The sequence below is a fragment of the Trachurus trachurus genome (genome assembly GCF_905171665.1).
Source record: "Trachurus trachurus genome assembly, chromosome: 16".
In the NCBI taxonomy this organism is placed as follows: Eukaryota; Metazoa; Chordata; class Actinopteri; order Carangiformes; family Carangidae; genus Trachurus; species Trachurus trachurus.
This window is the reverse complement of record NC_139902.1, coordinates 23,059,800-23,082,398: the sequence shown is the minus strand read 5'-3', so window position 1 is coordinate 23,082,398 and position 22,599 is coordinate 23,059,800. Positions and strand designations below refer to the sequence as shown.

General features: G+C 43.4%; 2 protein-coding genes across 3 annotated transcripts in view; one reads left to right on the top strand and one right to left on the bottom strand.

Moving 5' to 3' along the window:
* LOC310999601 (teashirt homolog 1-like) overlaps positions 1 to 14,323 on the bottom strand; it is a 37,338-nt gene extending 23,015 nt beyond the window's left edge. Inside the window, exons 1-2 of one of the 2 annotated variants that reach the window (XM_083990085.1) lie at positions 13,658 to 14,323; positions 10,829 to 11,416 (exon numbers count right to left, since the gene is read on the bottom strand). In XM_083990085.1, the coding sequence (XP_083846211.1) occupies positions 10,829 to 10,868 (40 nt within the window). In that variant the 5' untranslated portion in view covers positions 10,869 to 11,416; positions 13,658 to 14,323. Of the gene's footprint in view, positions 1 to 10,828; positions 11,417 to 11,620; positions 12,578 to 13,657 lie in introns of those variants that run through there. The other variant, XM_083990084.1, reaches the window with a different exon arrangement.
* On the top strand, positions 12,791 to 17,259 carry LOC310999603 (prostaglandin reductase-3-like). The gene is made up of 2 exons (XM_083990090.1): positions 12,791 to 13,441; positions 15,774 to 17,259. Exons 1-2 carry the CDS (start codon positions 13,158 to 13,160, stop codon positions 16,705 to 16,707), a joined length of 1,218 nt encoding a protein of 405 aa, XP_083846216.1. The 5' UTR covers positions 12,791 to 13,157; the 3' UTR covers positions 16,708 to 17,259.
* Positions 17,260 to 22,599: the final 5,340 nt, after the last annotated feature.

Below are 22,599 nucleotides of genomic sequence, written 5' to 3'. Positions count from 1 at the left end.
CAGCAGGACTGCATACACACTAATGAGTAAGAGTTCACTATGTGTTGCTATGGGGACCAGGGCTACTTTGACTAAAGGAGAGCAAAAGAGCAAGAGACACAGAAAGAAGAGAAAAAAAGAAAACAGCATGAAAAGGGAGGAAGAAACTGATGAGAATCCAAGAGACACAGGAGAAAAGAAAGAGGAAGGTTAGACATATTAATAAATCAGTTTGCCAATATTTGCTATTTATTAAAGGCTGACCCGTACCATAGGTCTAATGCGAGGGATATATTTCAACATCGTGTTTATTGTGAAATCTAACACTACACTGTTGTCTAAGGGAAGCTCTTTTAACCACATTTAATAGTAACGCCACATTTCGATTGGATTAAACAACAAGGCGAATATTTTTAGCGTTATTATTATTGTCAGAGCTATTATTATTGGCTTATTGGCTTAGAGCATTTTAGTATCATGTAATTCTGGTTGAAACACAAAATGTTTGGAATTTTTGGTGGCATGAAAATTGTCAAATTAGCACCATGCAGCATTATAAATATCAGCTATCTGCACCTTCCAGCACCAGAAACATTGACATTCACTGTAAAAGGCTCATATCTGTTTGAACTGAAGCGAGAAAGAGAGAGAAACTGAGGCGGAGAGAGAGAGAAAGAGAAGAAACAAAAACATGTAGAGGAGCGCAGCTATCGGCCGGACTGCGGCCACCTGGGGGTCACGAACTGCCGACGACCCCGTCAGATGTGCACTCTGGCTGGCGTGGGGTGTGTGTGTGTATGAGTGTGCATGAGTGGGGGGAGACATCATTAGGGCTGAGTGATGAGTAGTGGCCATGTCTGACGACTGCAGGGTAAAGCTGCACTGCAGGACCGACACTGCATTTATAAATGCCAGGAGGCCTTCACAATGCCGTCAACAGCACCAGTGCAACAACTGTGTGCATCTGTGTATGTGTGTGTGTGTGTGGTTAGAGGAAGAGGGGGGGCTAAACCACCACTGGTATGAGCCCCCCTGTTAACAAGCTGTCTCTGTGACCCATGGGTTATTGCTATACACATGTAGACAACAAACACATTGAAAACACACAGAGCGGTGGCCGCTGCAAGAAGAAAATTCCTGCGAGTAATGTCCATCTCCATGAATAGAGTAGTCACTGTAGCCATTTTGTTTTTGTTTAGTCTCCTTTTTGCCCAAAGTTTGGTTTGAGTGGTTTGATTTTTTTTTTCTTTTAATCACAGTTGGAGGAGAGGAAGAAAGAGGCACGAGGAAATGAAGGAGGTGATATGACAAGAGGGCCAGTGTGTAGAGGCAGGATCCTGGGAGTGTGTTGTTAGTGTGTGTATGTGTGTGTGTGTGTGTAAGAAGGCAGCAGTGTTGGACTCCAAGGTCAGCCGATAAACACCACATTCACAAGTCAGGAGGGGAGGTAGGTGGAGAACCTGCAACCTCCCCGGTTTCCCCCCAGACTCCTCCGATTCTAGCAGAGGCCCTCGCTTCAATTAATCACCGGGATTGTTACACCATGGTAATACCAAAAACAATCTCCATGATCACACGCACAAACAAAATTTCAAATTGCTATCATCCATCTCACCTGCCCCTGTTAAGAGGGGGATGTGGGGTGAAAAGTGGGGGGGGGGGTGGGGGTGGGGACGGGTGAGCCACTCGCCGGCCTCGTTCTCTCTCTTCCTTCTAAAGGCCTGGCCAGTGAGATGATGGTGAAAAATTAACGGCAGGCAGCCAAACAAGCGAAGGCACCGGGGCTAGGGGATCAATGCGCGGCATCCGCGGCAGGAGCAGCTATGTAAAACACTTGCCTTAAGTCAGCCGCATCCGGTTAATATTTAATCCCCCCATCCATCTCCACAAAGAGCGTTTCCCTTTTAGCTTTAGCTGCCGTTTACTTTGATTACACACAACCGTTTGGGATGGAGGGGCAAAGCAGGAATGATAAGAGAGCATGGTGGGTGATTTGCATGGGGATGGAAAATATTCTCAGGTTTGATAATCGCTCAGAGCAGTATAGTGCCAGTGTGAGACAGAAGAGATGGGGTAGGCCTGAAGAAAGAATGAAATAAAAAAAATGAGAAAGAGGGGGAGAGAGAGAGAGAGGTTCGGTTTGTGATGAGGAGGAAAAAAAAAAGAAAAAGAGGAGATGATGCAGGATGAAGCTCCGAAAAACAAACCGAATTTCACTGCAAGGGGTTGCCTTATTTAAAACAAGAGATATGCAAATAAAGCAGGAGTAGCGAAATAACACTGATATTATCTTCCCCGGTTATTTTCTGTGGCAAATGATTTCTAGGGAGGAAATCCAAAACTGTAACTCCCAAGTGAACATGCAAATCCATCTGTGTATTCCTGGGGAGCCTTCTGCGCTCACTCTCATGTTGCTTTTTCTCGTTGCTGTTTTTGCTTCCTCCTTCTTACCGACTGAAGCTTCTCATGTTTATTCTGCGCTGCCACCGAAAACTGCATTTATTACAGAAGCCAAGTAATAACTACACAGTGTCAACAGTGTGGCACATGAGCATATAATAACTTTAAAATTCATACGACACACGTGCATGTGAGGCTAAACTATATGGTGTATAATTAGAAATAGAGGTATGCAAGGCGGCAAGCACGTCTTTATTGCTCACACGCACGCGCGCACACACACGCTGTCAACACTTTGGCCAAACAGTCTCATATACATAATGTTTTCTATTACAGTGTAACAATTAAAGGGAAATTAAAGTGCATGCCACTGCAGTGATTTAAACCCCTAAAAATTGGGAAAATATGGCAAATGGAGAACACACACCGCATAAATTCCCCACTTTTTTTTTCACTGTAAAGCCAGAAGCCCGACGACGGTCGACCCAAAAAGCCAGCGGGTTTACTGGAAGAGAGACTTTGAGAGATGCAATGGCAACTGTTCATTTTCTCACTCATTGACCTCCTCACTTTACAATGTGGAATAAAATGGGCCCTGTTTTAAGCCAACGGGGCGAATGAGGGAGGATGAAGGGAACCAACATCTAGATTAGTCTGCAGCTACTGCTTTGGAGAAAGCAAACACACCACGACCACGCACTGTGTATGGATGCATCCAACAACACACACACAGATCGTAGTTGTAATTAAGGGGCTTTTTCCACCTGTAGCACACAACACAACACACTGCAGCCTGATGTAAGTCTGTGCACCAGAGTCATGGCGGGGGTCTCGTAAATCAACAGTTTTAGATGCTGATGTCACTGCATCTTTCGGGTGATGTTCGGTAACCTGAGAGCAGAGTTGGCCCCTGGTAGTTTGTACTGCCGTAAAATGGACAAAACTGGACATGCCGCCCCTCCACACCACCCACGAAATGTCCACCTACAGACACATCCCCATGATCACTAATACGCTGAGCTATTGATCAGCAGGTGTCTGCCGCTGGCTGCAGTTTCAAAGGGGGGAAGAGAAGCGGGACTGCAGGGCCTGTGACAACACTGACAAGGGTAAAGTGTTATTTCTCTCACACGCCGACAGCTGGACAAGGGGGTGGGAGGTGGGATTGGGGCGAGGTGGGGAGGGGGGGGTTGTAGAGACGCAGGGGACGTGTGTGTGAGTCGGGAGGGGCATTCGGCCGGCCGGGCAGTAATTCTTAATTGACACCTGTCAGGATAATGGCGGCAGTCACAGCTGTTGCGGGAGAATTTGTCCATCGTCCCGTTCATCTGTCAGCTCTAATACCCGTCCTAAAAGCTGCCCCCCTCCCACACCGATTCCAGCCCACCAACCCCTCCCCTTTCTATCCATCCGCCCCCATAGACACGCACCCACTATAGCAACCTCCTTCTTTGATGCTGGTGTTGGGACTAAACATTGGCGCCCACTGCCATCATCTTCCCATCTCTCTCGATTCTATTCAGTTATTGGAATGACAGTACAAATAACGCCAAAACAGACCTATTTCATTACATCGCTGAACACATTCAAACCGTGTTGAAATGACTCGGTATTTCTTGAAAAAATAGCTTCAAAAAAATATGAAGAATGCACAGTTAAACTCTTTCATTGCTTCCCTCATTTGTTTCCCTTTCAGCTTTTCATTTCTCCGACGATCTCTACCTAACTTTGTCTGATGAGGTACAACCAACAGGCGACAAAAAAAGGGAGCGCAGTTTAAAAAACATTTTTTGTCATCCCCGTTTTTCATTCACTCCACCCCATCCCCCTCCCCTCCCCTATCACCAGCACTTCTGTCTTTTTTCTCTTTGCTTTTGAGTGGCAAAAAAATGAGTATTTATCCAGAAGAGAGGGGGATGTGAGATGAGAAACATGCTGGTGAGGGGAAAAGAGCAAGAAATAAAAGGAGAGGGAGTGCCGAGAAACGAGAGAGAAGAGATGAGAGGTATGTGAAAGAGACGAAGAGAGAGAGAGAGAGGGAGAGAGGTGGAGAGGCATAGAAGAAGAAGAAGTGATGGAGGAGAGGGAGGAGTGTGCAGGGGTTGGGTGTCCCTGGATAGGGCTTTTGCTCTTCTGTAGTGGGCCCATCTCGTTTGTCTTGTTTGTTTGTTGGCATCAAAGAGCTGCCTCTCACTCCCCCTGCTAACTGATGTAATGAGTGGGTAAGCTACATGTTTTTTTTTTCTTTCTCCAGCGCCAAGGAATTCAAATACTTATTAGACAAAATATTCTGTAATTGCTCATCTTTTATTGATAGAAGTAACATGTTAAATTTGGCTCTAGCAGACTTTCCCATACCCTCTCGAGGAGGCACGGCGCTGATCAAGAGAGCAAATTTACCCTCGGCAAATGTAATACTTTACTTAAGAAAATTTGAGATGTCAATTTTTGGCCTTAAATTTTGCACGACTACTTCTCTTGAACGCTTCCCCTCTTATCTTCCTCATGTCTCAAATTACGTGCCAGGGAAAAAAAAAAAACTGAAAACACAACATATCAACAAATTTTCATTAATGAGCTCTTAAGCCTTACATCCCCACTGTGGAGCCTTAACAAAATGTAATTACTCAGCACAACACAAATATTACATAGTAATTAAGCACACTTAACACAGGGCCGATAACAGCAACAGCACGCTGTTTATCAAAGCTTTGAGTCCAATCTGAATTTCACGAAAGTTAAAAAAAAAAACGAGTTTGTTATGCTGCTGCAACATTGAAAAATGAGAACAAAAATTCTTTATTTGGGGGGAAATTGTTTTTCTATGGCAGTCAGGAGTAAGACTGCTTGTCAGCCCAGTCCCAGAGGGCTGCTTTCTATCTGTTTCAGACTTGATTTTCTCAGACTTAGATTTTTTTCTTTTTTGGATCCCATGACTTGCTGCTGTTTTTATGTGCTGCAAGGCAGGCAACAAAGCACATCTGGCTGCTTTAATGATATGATTTCCCATCATACTAAGCCACCTCCATTATGACCTCCCACAGAGACATGCTGGCTGCACTTAAGCATTAGGTGTAGGTGTGTGTGTGTGTATGTGTGTGTCTGTCTGTCTGTCAGTCTGACTGTCTGTGTTTATGGTTGACAATGTGTGTGTGTGTGTGTTTAAAGTGCAGCGAGGGCAACACACAGCTAGTGATGGTAGCAGTGTGCCCTGAGGGCAGCTTTTGTTGAGAATGCCCCGGAAAGAATCAGAGAGAAAGAACGAGAAAGAGACAAGGACGGGCATTAATGCTGTGGTGTGAAATATATCCTTATCTGCTGGAACAGGGAAAGCTTCACACATGCTGCTTAAACCTTACTAATACCTTCCATTTGATTATAGTTATTCACCGATAATCAATACTAGAATGCAAACGTTTCATGCTGATCTTCGAGAGCGTTTTGTTGATGAGAATGTAACGAATGTTTTTGTGCACTATGCTTATGCAAATGAATGACATTTTGCAAGGGTAATAAACGTAACTAATGCATGTACTGTAACTAGGGAAACTAATACCACACACACACACACACACACACACACACACACACACACACACACACACACACACACAGGAGCACTTGTGGTGACTCGGAGCATTAGAAGAGCAAGCTGAGCATGACTGACCTTTGACTGGCTCAAATCCCGGATGTAAATTTAACTATTACTTTCAGAGGGTGGCGCAGGAGCAAAAGTGCCGATCGACAGGGTTGATCGATGCCACCTGCTAACGACACCGCCGCTCCAATTAGCGTAACCTCTGGCTAAGTCCAAACACATATCACACTTGCCAAAGAGAATGGCAAGGAAGCATACAACACAACTGAAGGGAGGGAGGGGGGTGCAGAGGGGGTAAAACAGGCTGCTGTGGATCAATATGTGTTCCTGCTCTGTCTGATATCCCTCCTTTTGATTGGGAATAGTGACCAGATATGACAGTCAAGAGAGTAAGAAATATGTGGCACCGGAGCTGCTGTTGGAGGTTGTTTTCATGCTCCTGCCGGGGGACGGAGAAGGGATCTGAAGGCAGGCCCTGCTAAAGAGGATGACTAACATGGCGTGGTTACCGGTACACTCGTTCAAGTTATTCATTCCAGGAAAACTAACACCGGTCAGCGTTAAGCTACAAACACACACACACACACACACACACACACACACACATATACGCTCACACTCTTCACCTCTGTCTTTCTCCCCCTCTTTCTTTCTAACACACACACAGAGACAGACAAACAGACACGCACACTTTTTTCATCAAATTCTAACATAAACTTCTCATTTCTCAGAAGCTGTGGAGCCTTTAAGCCATCGGAAGTTATAATCCGCTCCAACTTTCAGGCCAAAGACACTAGTTCCTTTGCTTGAAAATCAACTTTTTCATCAAAACAAGACTAGCTCTAATTCTCAGGAAGCAGGGTGTTATTCAAATCCGTGTACAAAAACAAATAAAAACATGAACTAAAACACACACCTAGTGGCCGCACACTGCTGTGTTCGTCAGGACGTTGGTGCAGACAGAGGAGTGGAGGGGGGGGGACATAAATCTCAGCATGCTGATTATTTCGAGGGGAGAATATCACATAACAGTATCGCCAAGTAAGAGCACAAAGGTCGCTGTGTAATCTTAGCTACCCCGGGCATGCAAAATCATTAATCCCTGGGCACTGTGATTCTCCTGCTCGGAATAAACTGGAGGCCTTCAGCGAGGCGGCTAACAGCTCTGAGTTGGGAGGACGTTCAGCCAAAGTGCATGGAGACCGTGTTATGATGTGGCTGTGATTTAGGAGCAGAACGGTAACACATGCAAAAGTGTAAAAACTTCAACAGAACGTCTAGGTTTTAAAAATGGTTCCTGGGATTACTTTGGAGTGCTGATATATCAAGCGGTTAGAGCGAGGCCTGAGCAGTGTCATTAATATAAAAATAAATAAATCTCTTCAAACAGTTCAAAAAAAAAAAAATCTCCACCCTCACATTCCAGCTGAAAACATGAGGGGGAAACTTACTTGCACTCGCTACTTTGACTCGAAAATTGAGCAGTAAAGGAAAAAAAACAAAGGAAGGACATGATGGCAAATAAGAAGAGAGCAGAGGTAAAGGTTACGATGTGCTGTAGCTGGTCCGGCTTGCTTATTACAAGGTTATAAGAGTGGTGGTGGTGATGGTGGGGTGGAGGGGAGGGGGGGGCTTACCGAGGTCATTAACTGGCATTGTCTCCTGACGTGATTAGTCAGGTAGCAAAGTCCATTTGTCACCTGCACAGGCAAATTGAGTTGGTGCTGCACTAGGGGCTATGGGGACTGTATAATATCAACTTGATTACATCAAGGCAGCTGCGGACTTGACACCTTACTGAATTTGTCAGCATTAATCGTTAGGGCCTGTCACAAATCCATCAGCTCCACAGATAATTAGGGCTCTCTCTAATGAAGCCAACGGGAAGCAACCTTACCCCCACCCTAGACGCACACACAGACACACACACACACACACACACACACACACAGACACACACACACAGTCTTTCTTTATAATTAACTATCGTGCTCCACAAAAATAACAGTGAGTATCTTATCTGCCCTTCTTCCTCGTCTTCCTCCTGTAAGACTATCTAAGCCCTTCCTCGGATGAAAGACGGCGTCACTCCATTCTGCCTGTTAATGGTAGCTGCCTTCCCTCCTGTCCTCATCACCTTTAAATGGAGTCGTTTTATGATGAGCTGAGGCTACAAGTGTAATAACACACACAGGAGCATAAATCTGTGCACAAAGAAAAATATACTGTAGATACATATTCACACACACACACACACACACACACACACACACACACATGCCAATGCAGGGTGTGTTTTTTCAAAGTTTCGTTTCATCTTGGCTTTTGAATTCCTACAAAAATCCTACGAATTTCCATTAAGTGTAATTAGCGCTACATTTGTTGGGGAAACTATGGGAAATAGTATCTCAAATGTTGGCTATTTTACACACACAAACACACACTCACACACACACCTTCAAAATAAATAATACTGAGGAAATATCTGCAAAGTTTTGTTTGAAAAATTAAACAATATTTTGAAATGAATTTTGTCGGCGTAGGAAGTGTAATGTACTTTTAAAAAAAACTCAAACGAATGAAAAAGAACTATGTAATTTAATTTTTTTTTACCCTAGACTAAAATTCAGTGCATATCCTTAAAATGTATAAATGAAGAACATAAGGCAAAGAAACTGTAAATTTTCCACAACTGACTGTTTAACTCAAAGAATTAGGACAATTAGGTCTTTCACTATTTCTGGTGTTGTGGGATAATTTTATGCAGGATTTGGCCTTAAAAGACAAAAATAAAACATAGCATAACTAATAATATTCTCTTAAAAGAGATACAAGGTGAGAAATGAAAGGAAACCATGCAGTCCAGACAGATCTGCTGCTGTTTTAATTGTCTGACTTCTGATTTCCCTGCTCCGTCCCACCATGAGCAATTTCCTCTCTGAGCAGCAACACAGAGAGGAAGCCACAGGTCAGTACCAGCTCCCAGTGGAGCATCAGGCTACCCTCAGTGTGTGTGATTGTATACGAGTATGTGTTCGCGTGTGTTCTCGTGTGTTATTTGTTGCTGTTGGGAATGTAGAGTGGAGGGCGTTATCTCTTCATGTTCATGGAAGAATGGAAAACATCCCATCTGCCAAGCTGCGATTGACCATTACAACCCATGATGCGCATGGCACTCAGCGGACAGTGTGATGGATCAATTGTATATTATGTGTGTGTGTGTGTGTGAGAGAGAGAGAGAGGGAGACAGAGAGAGAGAGAAAGAGAGAGAGAAAGTGTGTGTGGTGAGAGAGGGGAGGGGAGGGGTCACAGCGATGTCATGTTTTCATGGCTCCATCTACATGCAGAAACCTAACAGGAGTCACTCTACTGACCTCTTCCAGAGGGACATTTCATCAAAGCTTTAGCCGTAACACACACACACACACAACACACACTCAGAAGTACTGTGAAGCTCGATATCTAAAATCTGAATCATGTGAGAACTGCTTTTCTAGAAAGCCAAGTGAGAGGGAGCGAAGAAGTCAACGACGAGCACCGGTTGAATGTTCCCCATCCTACACTCCTTCTCATCCTCCTCCTCATCCTCATCACCACCACCACCACCATCATCACCAGCTCCCTGCTTAAAATGATAAAACCTGCTGAGTTCAAAGTCTTCGTCGGCTGGCCCTCCTGTTCGACCCGCTTTGCACCTCATATTTCAAAATCTCTTTAAAATTCTGTAACTGTCTTTTGTTCACTCCAGTTGTTAATGCCTAACTTCAAAGGCTCTGCCTCATTAGCACAGAGGTAGAAACCCCTGTCACTCATTTACATTTGTTTAAAGGCTGCAGGGAGACGAGAGGAAAAAGGGGGAGTCCAAATCCAAACCACTAGAAGTCAACCTTGTCGGTCCTCTGCCAACACCTGGTTTTATCAGTTGGTCACATTGCAAATATTATACTCCCCTCCAGCAGTGGATATTGATTTCTTTACTGGACTGATTCTTACAGTGAATGTGGGTTGAATTTGGATGGGAACGCGTAAAGAAAAAAATCAACATTTATCACAGAGGAGGAAAAAGGCAGGAAGGGACTCAAACATCTGATTAAAAAAGAGGTTTTTTTGTATGTGGTCTCTTCAACACACACACACACACACACTCCTTTCATGTGCTTTTAGTAGATTCGCAGAAAATAAAATGAGATGATTCTACACCATAATACACAACTTTATTTGCTCTCCAGTGCCTGGCTGAGACAACAGGAGGGTTGTGTGTTTGAGTGGTTAAACCTACCAGAGGCATGCCTGTCTTCATGGAGGGATTTATTGATGTTTATCAGGGATGAATAGATCAAAGACTGCCACATGACAGGCGATCAATCACGCATCAAATCAAGGATGGCAATCCTCTAATAAAATAGAAAGAAGGGAAAAAACCGGCTCTCACCAGTTTTCTCCCCCTTCTTTCCCAGTCAATTATTCATCATTACTCACTCTTGAACCTCAAAAGCTCCCTTTTATCCCCCATAACATACCATTTAGTTTATCTCACCATTCTTAAGAGAACTTTCCTGGCAAAGGAGGATTTAAAAGAAATTATTTAAAAAAGTGGCATTGCGCAGATTTGTGCGTCATATGCGCAATTAGAGACGTTTTAAAACACAAAGTGTGGGTCTGGAGGTGAGTTACGCGCTGTGTTAATATAGTAACACAACAAATTTAAGCAGAGAAGTAAAATAAATGTCAGCATGCAGCACAACTAAAGAATGTGGTGTGGAGGAAGATATTATTTCATATGGCACATGTGAATAAAAACTAGTTGGCTACTGGGATGTGAAATGGTCGTAATGAAGGGGCGGGTTATACCTGCTGATCGCCGCGGCTCTTGCTGCTTTCTCCTCGGCATAGTGACCGTCACGTTCCACGGTGCTTCTCATGCAGGAATTACAAACTAATCAAGTCTATCAGTTTTGAAAAATCATCCCGTTTTTCGGGGCAGGGGTAGGTGGGGAGGTGGTTGATCTCGGGCAGAAAATGTCAAGTCTTCTTTTCAAACTGGCTGCTCTTTTGGGGGCTTAATAGCTGGATCGGCTTCAGAGAGAACACGCTGAAAAATTACGAAGGGATTCGGCCAGCTCCTGACACCGTCATGTCCATCAAAGATCATCTTCCTTCATCTCGCTCGTGGCAGGGTTAAAAAAAATAAAAATAAAAAAAATAAGCAGCGAGCGAACACCTTGAAACCCAAGTTTTCAGTTCACTCCCCCTGGAAAAATCCCCCTAATCTCCGGTGCTGTTTGGAGGGGGACGATAGTTTGCTGCGTCTTTTACGCACACCAAAACTAAAAAATAAATAAACTCTGCCAGTAACCAAACAAATAAGTCCCGTGTGATCGCAGCGCACAGCTCTGAGAAGTAATGTATCCTTGTGTTTCCTCCTCTGCTGCCTCAGACCTGAAAGAGAGAAAGGGGAGAGGGGAAAATAGATAGACAGGCATTAGATGGGTTAATGTCAGTCCCGTCACCACCACGCCACCTCAGCCCGGATCCAGCCTCACCAGTCCGGCGGAGACTTTTTCCTCCCTCCCCTCCTTCCCTCCTTCTCTCCCATTGAAAAAAAAACATAAATGGGACGAGCAGGCGTTCTCTCGTACTTACGTTTTAAGACTCGTGGAAATGATTTCCACCGCTCATCTCATCGCATCTTGGACAGAGTCGGGTTTTTTTTTTTTTTTTTTTTTTTTTGGAGGGGTGGTTGATGCGGTGGAGAGGATATCACTTGAGAGGGAACACAAACAAGACGCAGGCGCATCCAAGCTTCGCCAACAACAGATCAGATCGACATGGACTAAAATATTTGTCTCTTGAAAACAGCAAAGAGGGAGGAAAACTCCAGGGACTGATCCGAGGTCTCCCAAAAAAGAAAAAATGGAAACGCGGTGGATCCAGAAGCTGTTTCAGACAGTCTCAACTGATAGACAGACGCATCGAGTGGCTTTTCCTGCTACATTTTTACTCCTCCCCTCTCCACAAGCGTCACCCCTGACAGAGGAGCCTACCTGTCAATCTTTTTAATTGTCTTGTTTTTCCCCCCTCTCTCTCTCCCTCTCTCTCTCTCCTTCTCCCTTTGCTTGAAAAAAAAAACCAAACCTCCGACAAAGGGAAAGATTGTTTCGGAACTTATCGGGGCATGAACTAAAACCAAACTTAGACGAACATGTATTGCAAACCACAACAAGTATCTCTCACGAGGTTTTACACAACTTGCATGTCATCTTCGGCACACAATAGCGAGGCAGTGACAGAGCAGAGAGCACGAGTTCGGGCTCTGACTCCCACTGGGGGTGGGACGAGGGTTCAGCAGCGAGGGTCCGGTGTGTTGTACCGATAGCGGAACATTTTCAACAAACCAGATGCTTCCAGAAAACGACAGTCAAGATGACAGCGGAGGAAAGAGACACACACACATACACACACTGCCACACGAAAACGTGCAAAGGCGGACTGCGATGCAAACAACACACTTTCACAGATAGCTAACACTCTCTCACTCACACACACGCGCACGCACGCACACACACATTGTGGTTACAGGTGTACAAGCAGAGCATGGAGCTCACGCGGCTACAGAGCGCTCTGCTCTGCAAATAAACCACGCGAATTAAACGGGAAGCGCATTTACGCAACCCGCGACATGATTGTGTTTTGTGTTTGTAGACGCTTGAAAGGTTCAGCGGGGGCTGATGTTGTTTTCGTGGGAGGAAGAGAGGGGAAAATAAGGGCTGAGGATGTGTTAGGAGATGGGGATTGATTTGTTTCACCTTACTAGGAAGTGAGTGTTGTGTCCGGGAAGGGGAGGGACTCCGACGACAAGTCTGGGGCGCTGCTGTGCTACTTACAAGGCTGCAGCGGTGCAAACGTTTTTAATCCCAAATACTCGATTCCGTGCGTGCGGATTTTTTTGCGTAAGTATCCGAGAGCCACGCAGCAGAGAACAGCGGGCTTTATTTTTGTTTACAAGCTCGTCTGGCCCCGGTTCTACCCGGCCCGGCCTGGCCTGCTGCACGCTGTGCATGTGTTGCCTGTGCAGAGGGAGAGCCTATAGCGCAGGCTAACGGCAGCGGGGCTTTACTACTACTGCCACTGCCGCTGACGCACGTCAAGTTGTCCGTGAACTTTGTCACATTTCGTGGCCATGTCCAGCCTCCTGCTAGCGAGGAGCGGCAGCAGAGCGGTGTCGGTGGTCGGTCGGGGGCTCAGGGGCACCGACGCACTTTCAGGAGTTCATCCGGTCGCGCGGCGCTTCATCATAGACATGTCCTACTCGGCGCACTTCATGGATTTTAAAGGATCCTCCATACCGAGCACTATGAAAAAGCTGGTCGTAACCCAGCTTAGTCCTAATTTCAGAGAGGCGGTTTCTGTGCAAACCGCTGCGGTTCCGACACCCGGGGACGCGGACTTGCTCGTCAGGAATCGGTAAGTTGTTGTTTTTGAAACGTGGACACAGAAAGAGAGAGAGAGAGTGTGTGTGTGTGTGTGTCAAGGTTTTGTGTGTGTGTGTGTGTGTGTGTGAGCGCGCGGTCAGAATAGCAATAGATGACCCACAGCGTGATCTGGGTCTATTTGTGGCTCGTTATTTCATGTCGATCTATCACTATATTGTTGAGAAGTTGTAAAAAGGGCTGCGCTTACCTCGATCTACCCTTGTCCAGCACCTGCGATCATCATCATCATCATCACAAGATGGCAAAATACGTGAGGAATAAGCGCTGTACTGTAATTCCAAGTTCCGCCCTCTCTGCATTTGTCTATCAATCCATCTCGGAATCTCTCTCTCTCTCTCCCTCTCTCTCCCTCTCTCTCTATCCCTCTCCCTCTCTCTCTCTCTGTCCTCCTGTCTCTCTCTCTACGTCACAAACCTGCAAACAGAAAGTCATGGGGGGGCTCAGACTGGCATCAAGAGATGGAGAAGGAGATGCAGTGTTACATGGCGCGGGAATTGCAGCATCATTTCTCTCATTTACAGCAGCAGAGCCCAGCAGTGTATTCACGCGTGGAGTAAACCCACCTGAAGTCAACACACACACATTTTTGACGCTTCACACAGTCTAAAAGACCATGATGGAAATTCATAAAAAGCACAGAATTCAATGTTTTGTAATTCATAGTGGAAAAGGTGTATTATTATTTTTTATAACGACTGTATGCCTGATCTAATATTGCATGAGAGGCTAAATTATCCTCACTCAAATGCACCTCAGGGTTTATAGTGTTATCCAATAAACTGTAGTTTTCCATCAGGGGGAGTGTAAAACATAGAAGGCTGTGGCAGTGACTTATTGCCTTGTAAGATAGTAATCAGTTGCTTGTGAACTAAGACCTTTGACCGTTGTGTGAGCTTGTGTTGTTACATGTGTGTGCGTGTGTGAGGTATCAGTCATCTGAGATCTGAGTGGATGTTTTAACTAACAGGGAAAATAAATATGTGTGTTGGTTGAATTGTGGTGCAAACTGAGAAGCACTCTTCAATCTTGATGGCTAAATATGAAAGTGTTAAATGAGAAAACCAAGAGTGAGAAATTGATAATTGAAAAAAAGGATGTTAAATGCAATGGGAGAAGCAGATTAACTCACAACAAAGAAAGGAGACTGTTTTCTTTATTATTTTTTTGTTTTGTTTGGTTTTAGGTAAGAGTAGATGTTTTTAACGTACAGGGAAATCTTAAAGAAAAAGATCACTGAGTGGACGTTTGATCCATGTGTGCACTTTTGACTCCAGCATACATTAATGTAGACAGATACGTGACTTGGTGCATTAAAGACAGAGGTGGCGTCAGATCATATGATGTATATTCTCTTTTTAGTATTTTTCATATTAGACAAACCAATGAATTGGTATAAATGTGACTGTCACTTTTTTAAACTGTAGTACTTATCATCACATTCATATCGATAACGTATATTATGTCACTTTAACAAGTAGTGGGTTTTAAAGTTTGCCATCTGGTGAGTGTATCAGTTTAAAAGTTTTTTAGAATATTATGTTTGAGCAGATTGTGACTTTGCTGGTGCAGATATCTTATTTTAATACGTTTAAACATAAAGAGTTGAGTATTCTTGGGTATGTACTGTGGAATAGTTGTACCTTTGATGATAACTTAGTCTTTCTCTGTGAGGGAGCTGATTCCATAGATGTAAAGTGCTCAAATCAAGGTATTTTGTTGTATCATCGGGACCCATCTATAAACCACAGAAGCATTATCTACGAGCTCAGCGTACATGTGTGACATGCACAGTAATGAGGCACAGCGTGCGTGCTGCTCTAAAAGACAGTAAATGATTTATTTATACATTCCTTTCTCACATATTTGTTTCCAACATGTTACCGAAGTAAGATGAAAACAGCCGTCTTCATGTTGAGGCAAGAAGCAACTATCTAAGATTTTTTTTAAAGTGCATTTTGTTGTGGGTGTCTCTGAAGACAATGAATCATGACATCATGCAATGTGTTTTGTGATACAAGCCTTTCCCTGTCAGAGCAGGACTGTTCTCTTCAAGAGAAAAGGGAATCATTGCCAAAACAAACCAGGGTGTTTATGCCCTGTGCAGACGTGTCTCGAGAAGGAAGCTGAAGTCTTGACCTTCAGACAGGAACTCAAGAAAGATGTGCTTACACTAATGACCGAACTAAAGCTCTTGTATGCCATTGTGAATGTTTTCTATACATTTTCATCACAGCTTCATCATGCAACAGTTTCATTTTTGTTCTTTTAATCTACAACTATTGTTCTTTTCTGTTTGTTTCCAGTTTTGTGGGAATCAACGCCTCTGATATTAATTACTCTGCGGGCCGTTACGACCCCTCTCTGAAGCCTCCCTTCGATGCTGGTTTTGAGGGCATTGGTGAGGTTGTCGGCCTCGGCCTTAGCGCCAGCTCCCGTTTCACCGTCGGGGACACCGTGGCCTATTTCAGCAGTGGTGCGTTTGCCGAGTACACGGTGGTGCCGGCCAAAGAGAGTGTTCCCGTCCCCGTGGTGAAGCCAGAGTTCCTCACCCTGCTGGTCAGCGGTGCCACGGCCTACATCGCCTTGAAACGTCTGGGCGACCTGGCCAAAGGTGAGACGGTCCTCGTCACGGCGGCCGCTGGAGGGACCGGACAGTTTGCAGTGCAGTTTGCCAAACAGGCCGGTTGCCACGTCATCGGGACCTGTTCGTCCAACGAGAAGGCCGGCTTCCTTAAATCCCTCGGCTGTGACAGGCCCATCAACTACACCACAGAAGACCTGGCCAAGACTCTTAGGAAAGAGTACCCGCAAGGCATAGACGTGGTGTATGAGTCAGTTGGAGGCAGCGTTTTGGAGCTGGCAGTGAACAGTCTGGCCAATAAGGGCCGGCTGATAGTGATTGGCTTCATCTCCGGGTACCAGTCTGCATCAGGGATCCCACCCTTTAGAGGAGGAACACTACCGGTCAAGCTGCTTCAGAAGTCGGCCAGCATGCGTGGTTTCTTCCTGCCCCACTTCTTCAGTGACTACAAAGAGGCTCTGGGTAGCATGATGCAGATGTTTGCCAAAGGGAAGCTAGTGTGTGAGGTGGATTGTGGGGATGTGGCAGAGGGGGGGAGGTTTGTAGGTTTGGATTCAGTCTTCCGGGCGGTGGACTACATGTATGCGGGGAAAAACCTGGGGAAAGTGGTGGTGGAGGTGGCACCACCCTCTGTTGGTACTAATAGTAAGCTGTGATGTCACAGATTGTTGATGCACTAATGAAAAACGGAAAATGATTGTTAAGTTTAAAATGAAAAACTGTGCCATTATAGCTTTAATAATTTTCAAGAGAGATAAGCTTCTTTATTTTTGTAAGATGATTGATGTGACATTAAAGAGAAAGCTACATAATGCTTTCATGAATAAATAGAATTAGCAGCCTTATTATCTTACTTTGGAGACTGTGCAATAACATATGTCAGGATTCAGTCATTCCTATTTTGCAAGAGCGAATTTGATGTAAATCAGAATGTGAAAAACCTAATATCTATGCATTGATTGCACTAATATTCAGATAAAAGCTCAGAAACGTTGACCTTTATCATTTTATCTAGAGAAACTCTTTGCAGCATTGCCGAGTCTTGTGTGCCCACCCTCATGTACAAGTCCACCTCTGAAATAATTTTAGACCTGCTGCCATAATGTGCTTGCTTTTAGCACTCTCCGGCACTTTATCTACCATAAATGTTTTATGATAGACCTCATTGTTTTTCTAATAGGGGCTTACACTGGTATGTGCCTGTCAAAAGTGAATGCTGCTCCAGGTGTGCTTGGTATTTCATTGCCTGTTTGTGGCTGACAGAAACTGCATTCACACAATCAATCTTTTCATTCACATACCCTGAAGCTGCACATAATAAAAAAAATTAGTCCAGCTAACCAGCAGTTGGACTAGAAAATGCCATTACTTTCCCTCGCTGTGTGTAAAAAAAAAATCACTCGTAGTGAATGCATTGTTGAATGCCCTTTGACATTTTTTTTCCATTTCCATTTCTTGTATTTAATTTAGTTTTCGAACTGTGGAACAAATCCGTGCAACATACCTTTAGGAAGTTTAGTCACATGGCAGATGGTTTGTACATTTACCACAAAGACTATTGTTATCAGACAGAAGATGGGACCTTGAAGATAAGTGATTGAAATAGGTGAAAAGTTTAAGTAAGCCCATTCCCTAAAAAAGTAAGAACAGACATGATATATTGAAGCAGTCCATGGTGTATTAATGTAGTGAATGTTGGCTAAAACAAACACCTGTTCCTACCTGGCAGGGAGGGATGTAGTCTTCATGCACTGTGAACATGTTATTTCCTCATCCAGGTGGCCACTCAAAATATAACCCAGTGTGAAATACGTTACAGGTGTGACCCCAGCATGCAAAGCTGCTACCTTCACCAGACGGTGCAGGAAATCAGAAACACACCGGGCCAAGGCCATTTTGAATAATCCACAGTGGAGGAAGTCAGAGCAGCACTCAAAGTCTTCAACATAGACAGTGGCCATTTTTCATCTTTTTTTCAGAGTTTTAATATCTTTTAATAACACAATTTCCTTTGTTAATCATCCAAGATAAGATAAGATAAAACTTTATTGTCCATTAAATTTGCATAAAGTGGAAATTTATCTTTGCCAAGTAGAAGTTGTGATTATTGGCCACAAAATATGGAAATTTAAACAGCTTTTTTCAGTTAATACTGACAGAAATATCTCTCTGGATGTTCAGTTTCACATTTATTAAATATGTTCATTATGCAATAATTATTTGAATCAATTTTATAAACATTTGTCCATGCAATTGAACGTTCATGGGTGTAGATGCCAATTCGCAGTTGAAGCAGGTTTGTTTGAAAGCTAAAATTGAAGCATAAATTCAGTAGTTGAAGAAGTATTCACATCATAAAGTTGGGTATACAGCAATGTAAAAGTACTACATTACAAGTAAAAGTATTCCACAAAAAATCCTGAGGATTGAAGTATTGGCAACAGAAAGTAGTGCAAGTAGCTGTTTGGTCCCACTGGCTGATGTATTCATACTAATTACATCCTTAAATGATTAATACTGAGGCATCAGTGTGTACGCAGCATGTCACAGTTGTAGCTGCTGGACGTGGAGGTACTTGTAACTTACTTTTTATACAGTTTTATCTGAGGAGTCATCGGATGATTTATGGGACAGGAAGGAAGAAAAGACAGTTCTGATTCACAGATCTATTTTAAGTTTTGGGACTTTTCAGTAATTGTTAGCTTTTGGTGAGACATTGGATGACTACACAATGATTTATGCAAGACGTCAGAAGTTTAAAATGTAAGAAACCACTGGTTTAATTTTGTATTGTGTTGTTGTTAATGATAGTTGTACTAGCCTATCTGTTGAGCACAAACATAATCTTAATTCAAACATGGGAAATAAATGTAGTGCAGTAGAAAGCACAATATCTCTCTCTGTTATACTGTGGAGTGGAAGTATAAAGTAGCCTGAAGTGCCACGAAATAGTCCTTATAAGTACAGTACTTGAGTAAACATTCTTGGGTACTTTGCTCCACTGCAGAGATATGACCAATTTGCAACGTACTGAGTTTATAACAAAACAAACATGGATCGTAAAATTATTGCATTAACCTCTGTTAACACAATTGTTTGCTCAGGTGTTAAAGATGCAAAAGCAAGCTCTTACATGCCAGCCAAAAGGTGAGAGAGGTGGCGATGCACCTTGATGTTTAGATGAATTTAGCATGCTTGAGTGCTGTGTGCATCCATGTTTCACGGCGAGGACGAGGCCAGGTTTAGCATCTCTTCAATTAACAGGAGAGGCCTCGTCTTGGTGTCCTCCAGGGCCTACCTGTACTTCCACTGATTAGTGAGCAGTCACAGCCCCAATTAGAGAACACAGGAACCTGGAGAGACAACACTCTTTATTTAATTGGATTGTGTTGCAGACGGAAGCTGCTAACTGGCAACGAATTGAAGCAACCTGGAACTGTGGAGCATAAACAAGACATTAAAGGTAGAGAAGGACTTCTCGAGAAACCTGCACAGATTTTTTGTGTAACGGTAAAACTGACGAATTATTCCTTAATTTTGGGAAGCGTCACTCTAATTTTAGTCAATAATTACTGTAGTACTGCTCCTGAGAGAGGGTAATTAACACCACTTAAATTTAAGTAGTTATGTCTATGTGGAAGTGATGGAGGGTAAGCTAAGTTTATCCTGTTTAACCTGATGTAAACATGGATGATTCGAACACTACGGATAGATTATAACAGGCACTATCAAAGCAGTTGCATTAAAAAGGGAATTTCACGTGGAAAAAGGTGAACGTGCTGATTTTTGTCTTCAGAGAAGCCACAGATTTTTTTGTAAATGAAAAGTTGAACAAAGAAAAATGTAAACACACTTTTGTTCAATTCAACACAATCAGGAGTTGTGCTCCTGCAGCCGTATTCTGGTGGCTAAAGTTAGCTAATGTTAGCAAGCCAAAGATAAGTACTACTGTCTAACTTTGCATAGACGTTGCATCGTCTGTTTGCTTACCTTATGACTGATGCAGTTTTCCTACTGTTTTATTCATTTAGCTTAATTTACCTTCAGGCTGTAATTGTCACTCATGGTCACAGTGGCCTCTTCTCAGCAAATGCTCCATTCATTTCGTTTAAAACAAGATTCTATAAAATTCTGAATTCTTCTTTTCACCCTTACATGGCTGATAAAAGAAATCACAACTTTTTTTTGTGGTAATCCATCTCAAATTTCAATTCAAGACAACAGCACAGTGCTGGTTTCCATTGTTGCACCTCGACATTCAGGTTAGTGAAATTCTCAAAGGTGTCTCTCTCTTTTTCTTTCACTAAACCCTCTTTTTTTCCACAGTTTCCCAGTGCTGGAACATGTGGCACATAACAAAGACATCACCCTCATAGTGTGGGATGGTAGTCTACCTCCAGGCGCCTGAGGGACACTGGCTGGCTGCTTGGTGCTGCCAGAATCCAGACAGTCCAGTTTCTTTCTCTGCAAGTCAGTCAGACCCCCTCAACTCCCCAACTCCCCGAGCCCCCGTCACTCCTACCTCCGCCTAATTACCAAACCTAAAACCCCACTCAACTAATTAGCCACAGCAGACCCAGGAACTGTGAGTAAAGGTAAAGAGATGGCTTCATTCAGGAGTGTGTGTGTGTGTGTGTATGTGTGTGTGTATGTGTGTGTGTTAAATAGAGAGAGTGAAAGAAAGAGACAAGAAGAAAGGGGAATGGAATATTCAAGCCTCCTTTAGCAAGAACATTTCTACAGCCAATTAAAGTCATTTATTAAACTCTTTGCGAAACTTGAGTTGTGCATGACAGAATGATAGGGGAATGTGTTTGTTTGTGGCTGTGCATGTGTTTCTCAATACGTCGACGTGCTTGGGGGGTTGTCTGCGCGCACATACCCACCCTTGCACACACACACACACATGCACGCACGCAAACGTCGACATCTGTCTCAGTATGGCTGGCAATCTGTCGGTTTTTCTGTCTATCAGCGGCGCAAGAGCTCAGTGGGACATAAATTACAATATGCAGCAGCACCACTTGTGTAAGTCTCAATGAAGGGGTGGAATAACTTTCTTAATCAAGTTCCCCTGATTAATTGTAATAAAAGTGTCATCTGTAAATGTGTCCTCCTGATTGAGTAATTCGGGGCCGGAGACAGTAAGCACATCCCTGGTGATTGGGGGGTTGGACAGAGTGGGGGTGGTGGTGGGTGGGTTGAGGGGAGGAGGAAGGTGTGTGGAGGACATACTGAGACACAAATAGCTCCTGGGCACACTGGCAGCCTTCGCACAACTGACAGTTATGAAATACAATTATCAGTTGATCTGCTTAAGAATTCATCAGCGGCTTCACCGGCCAGTAAAGATGTTCATAGAGAGAGAGGGAGGAGGAGGGAGGGAGAGAGAGAGAGAGGGAGGGAGGGTTACACAAAAGGAGAGAGGGCCTCAGTGAATAAATGAGATTTTTATTTTGTCCAGCAGATTGTTCACATTATGTTCTCACTATTGTGAGAGGATTATCTTTTCTGTTTTCTTTTGTTCCAATCACCTGTTTTGTTTCACATTATCCAACCAGTCTCTGTCCCAAATGGTTGACCTTTATAATCCGGTAACTGTGCTGAAGGTTTAGTAAGATCCATGTCCAACAAAGTCACTAACAAACCAACAAAGGTTTAGGTTAAAACTGGGGAAAATCTGTCTGAAAATTGAAATGTTTTTAGACGTTGAGGACCTTTGTAGCTCATGGGCTTTGAATATAAAGCAGTGTCTTCTTGTGGCCACTTCTCTGAGCTAGTTCCACCAAAGAGGGATGTGTCATATCTCAAATGAAATGCCTGGAAAGGTGAAATAATCTTCTATTTAAAATGATTCAAACAAGTCCATCAAAAAATTCAGAATAATTGAAAGTAAATTGAGCAAGAACACAGAAAACCATGATATATGATCGGATGAATCCTCTGGGGAAAATGTAGCTCCATGTAAACAAGTTTTTTGTTTTGTCCCAAGAGTTTTGGCAGCAGAGTGTCAGCCCTTGTGTTGAAACCACTTGTCCAGGTTACATACTGTACAACAGCATGTTTCAACAGTATTTGCATCTTGTTTACTTCAGTTTGAGACAGGCCGTTGCTACAAATGTGAAGTATCACTGAAATTCTGTTGCAACATTGGTAACATGTACCCCAGACTGTGACAAACCTCCACTGTTGAGTCGAATGTATCCTGACTTTAAACTGTAGGTATCTTTAAATCTGTAAATCAACATATTTATACATCCAGGCATTTAGATCCAACTGTGTCCATCTACAGTATCTTTACAATATTTGACCAACTCTAACTACTTCAGCTCAATATCTGCTTCAAATATCATATTATCAGCTTTTATTTACCATAATACATAATAATAAAACTTTATTCTAGCTTGATGTTCTATCTGAAAACGTCCTGAATAAAAGATCAAAACAAGCAGTAAAATGTCTATTTGACAGATAAAATCACATTCAGCTGCATTCATCATCTCTTTCTACCTACATTAACCCTTTAGGGCACCTTCTGTGGCCCTGGA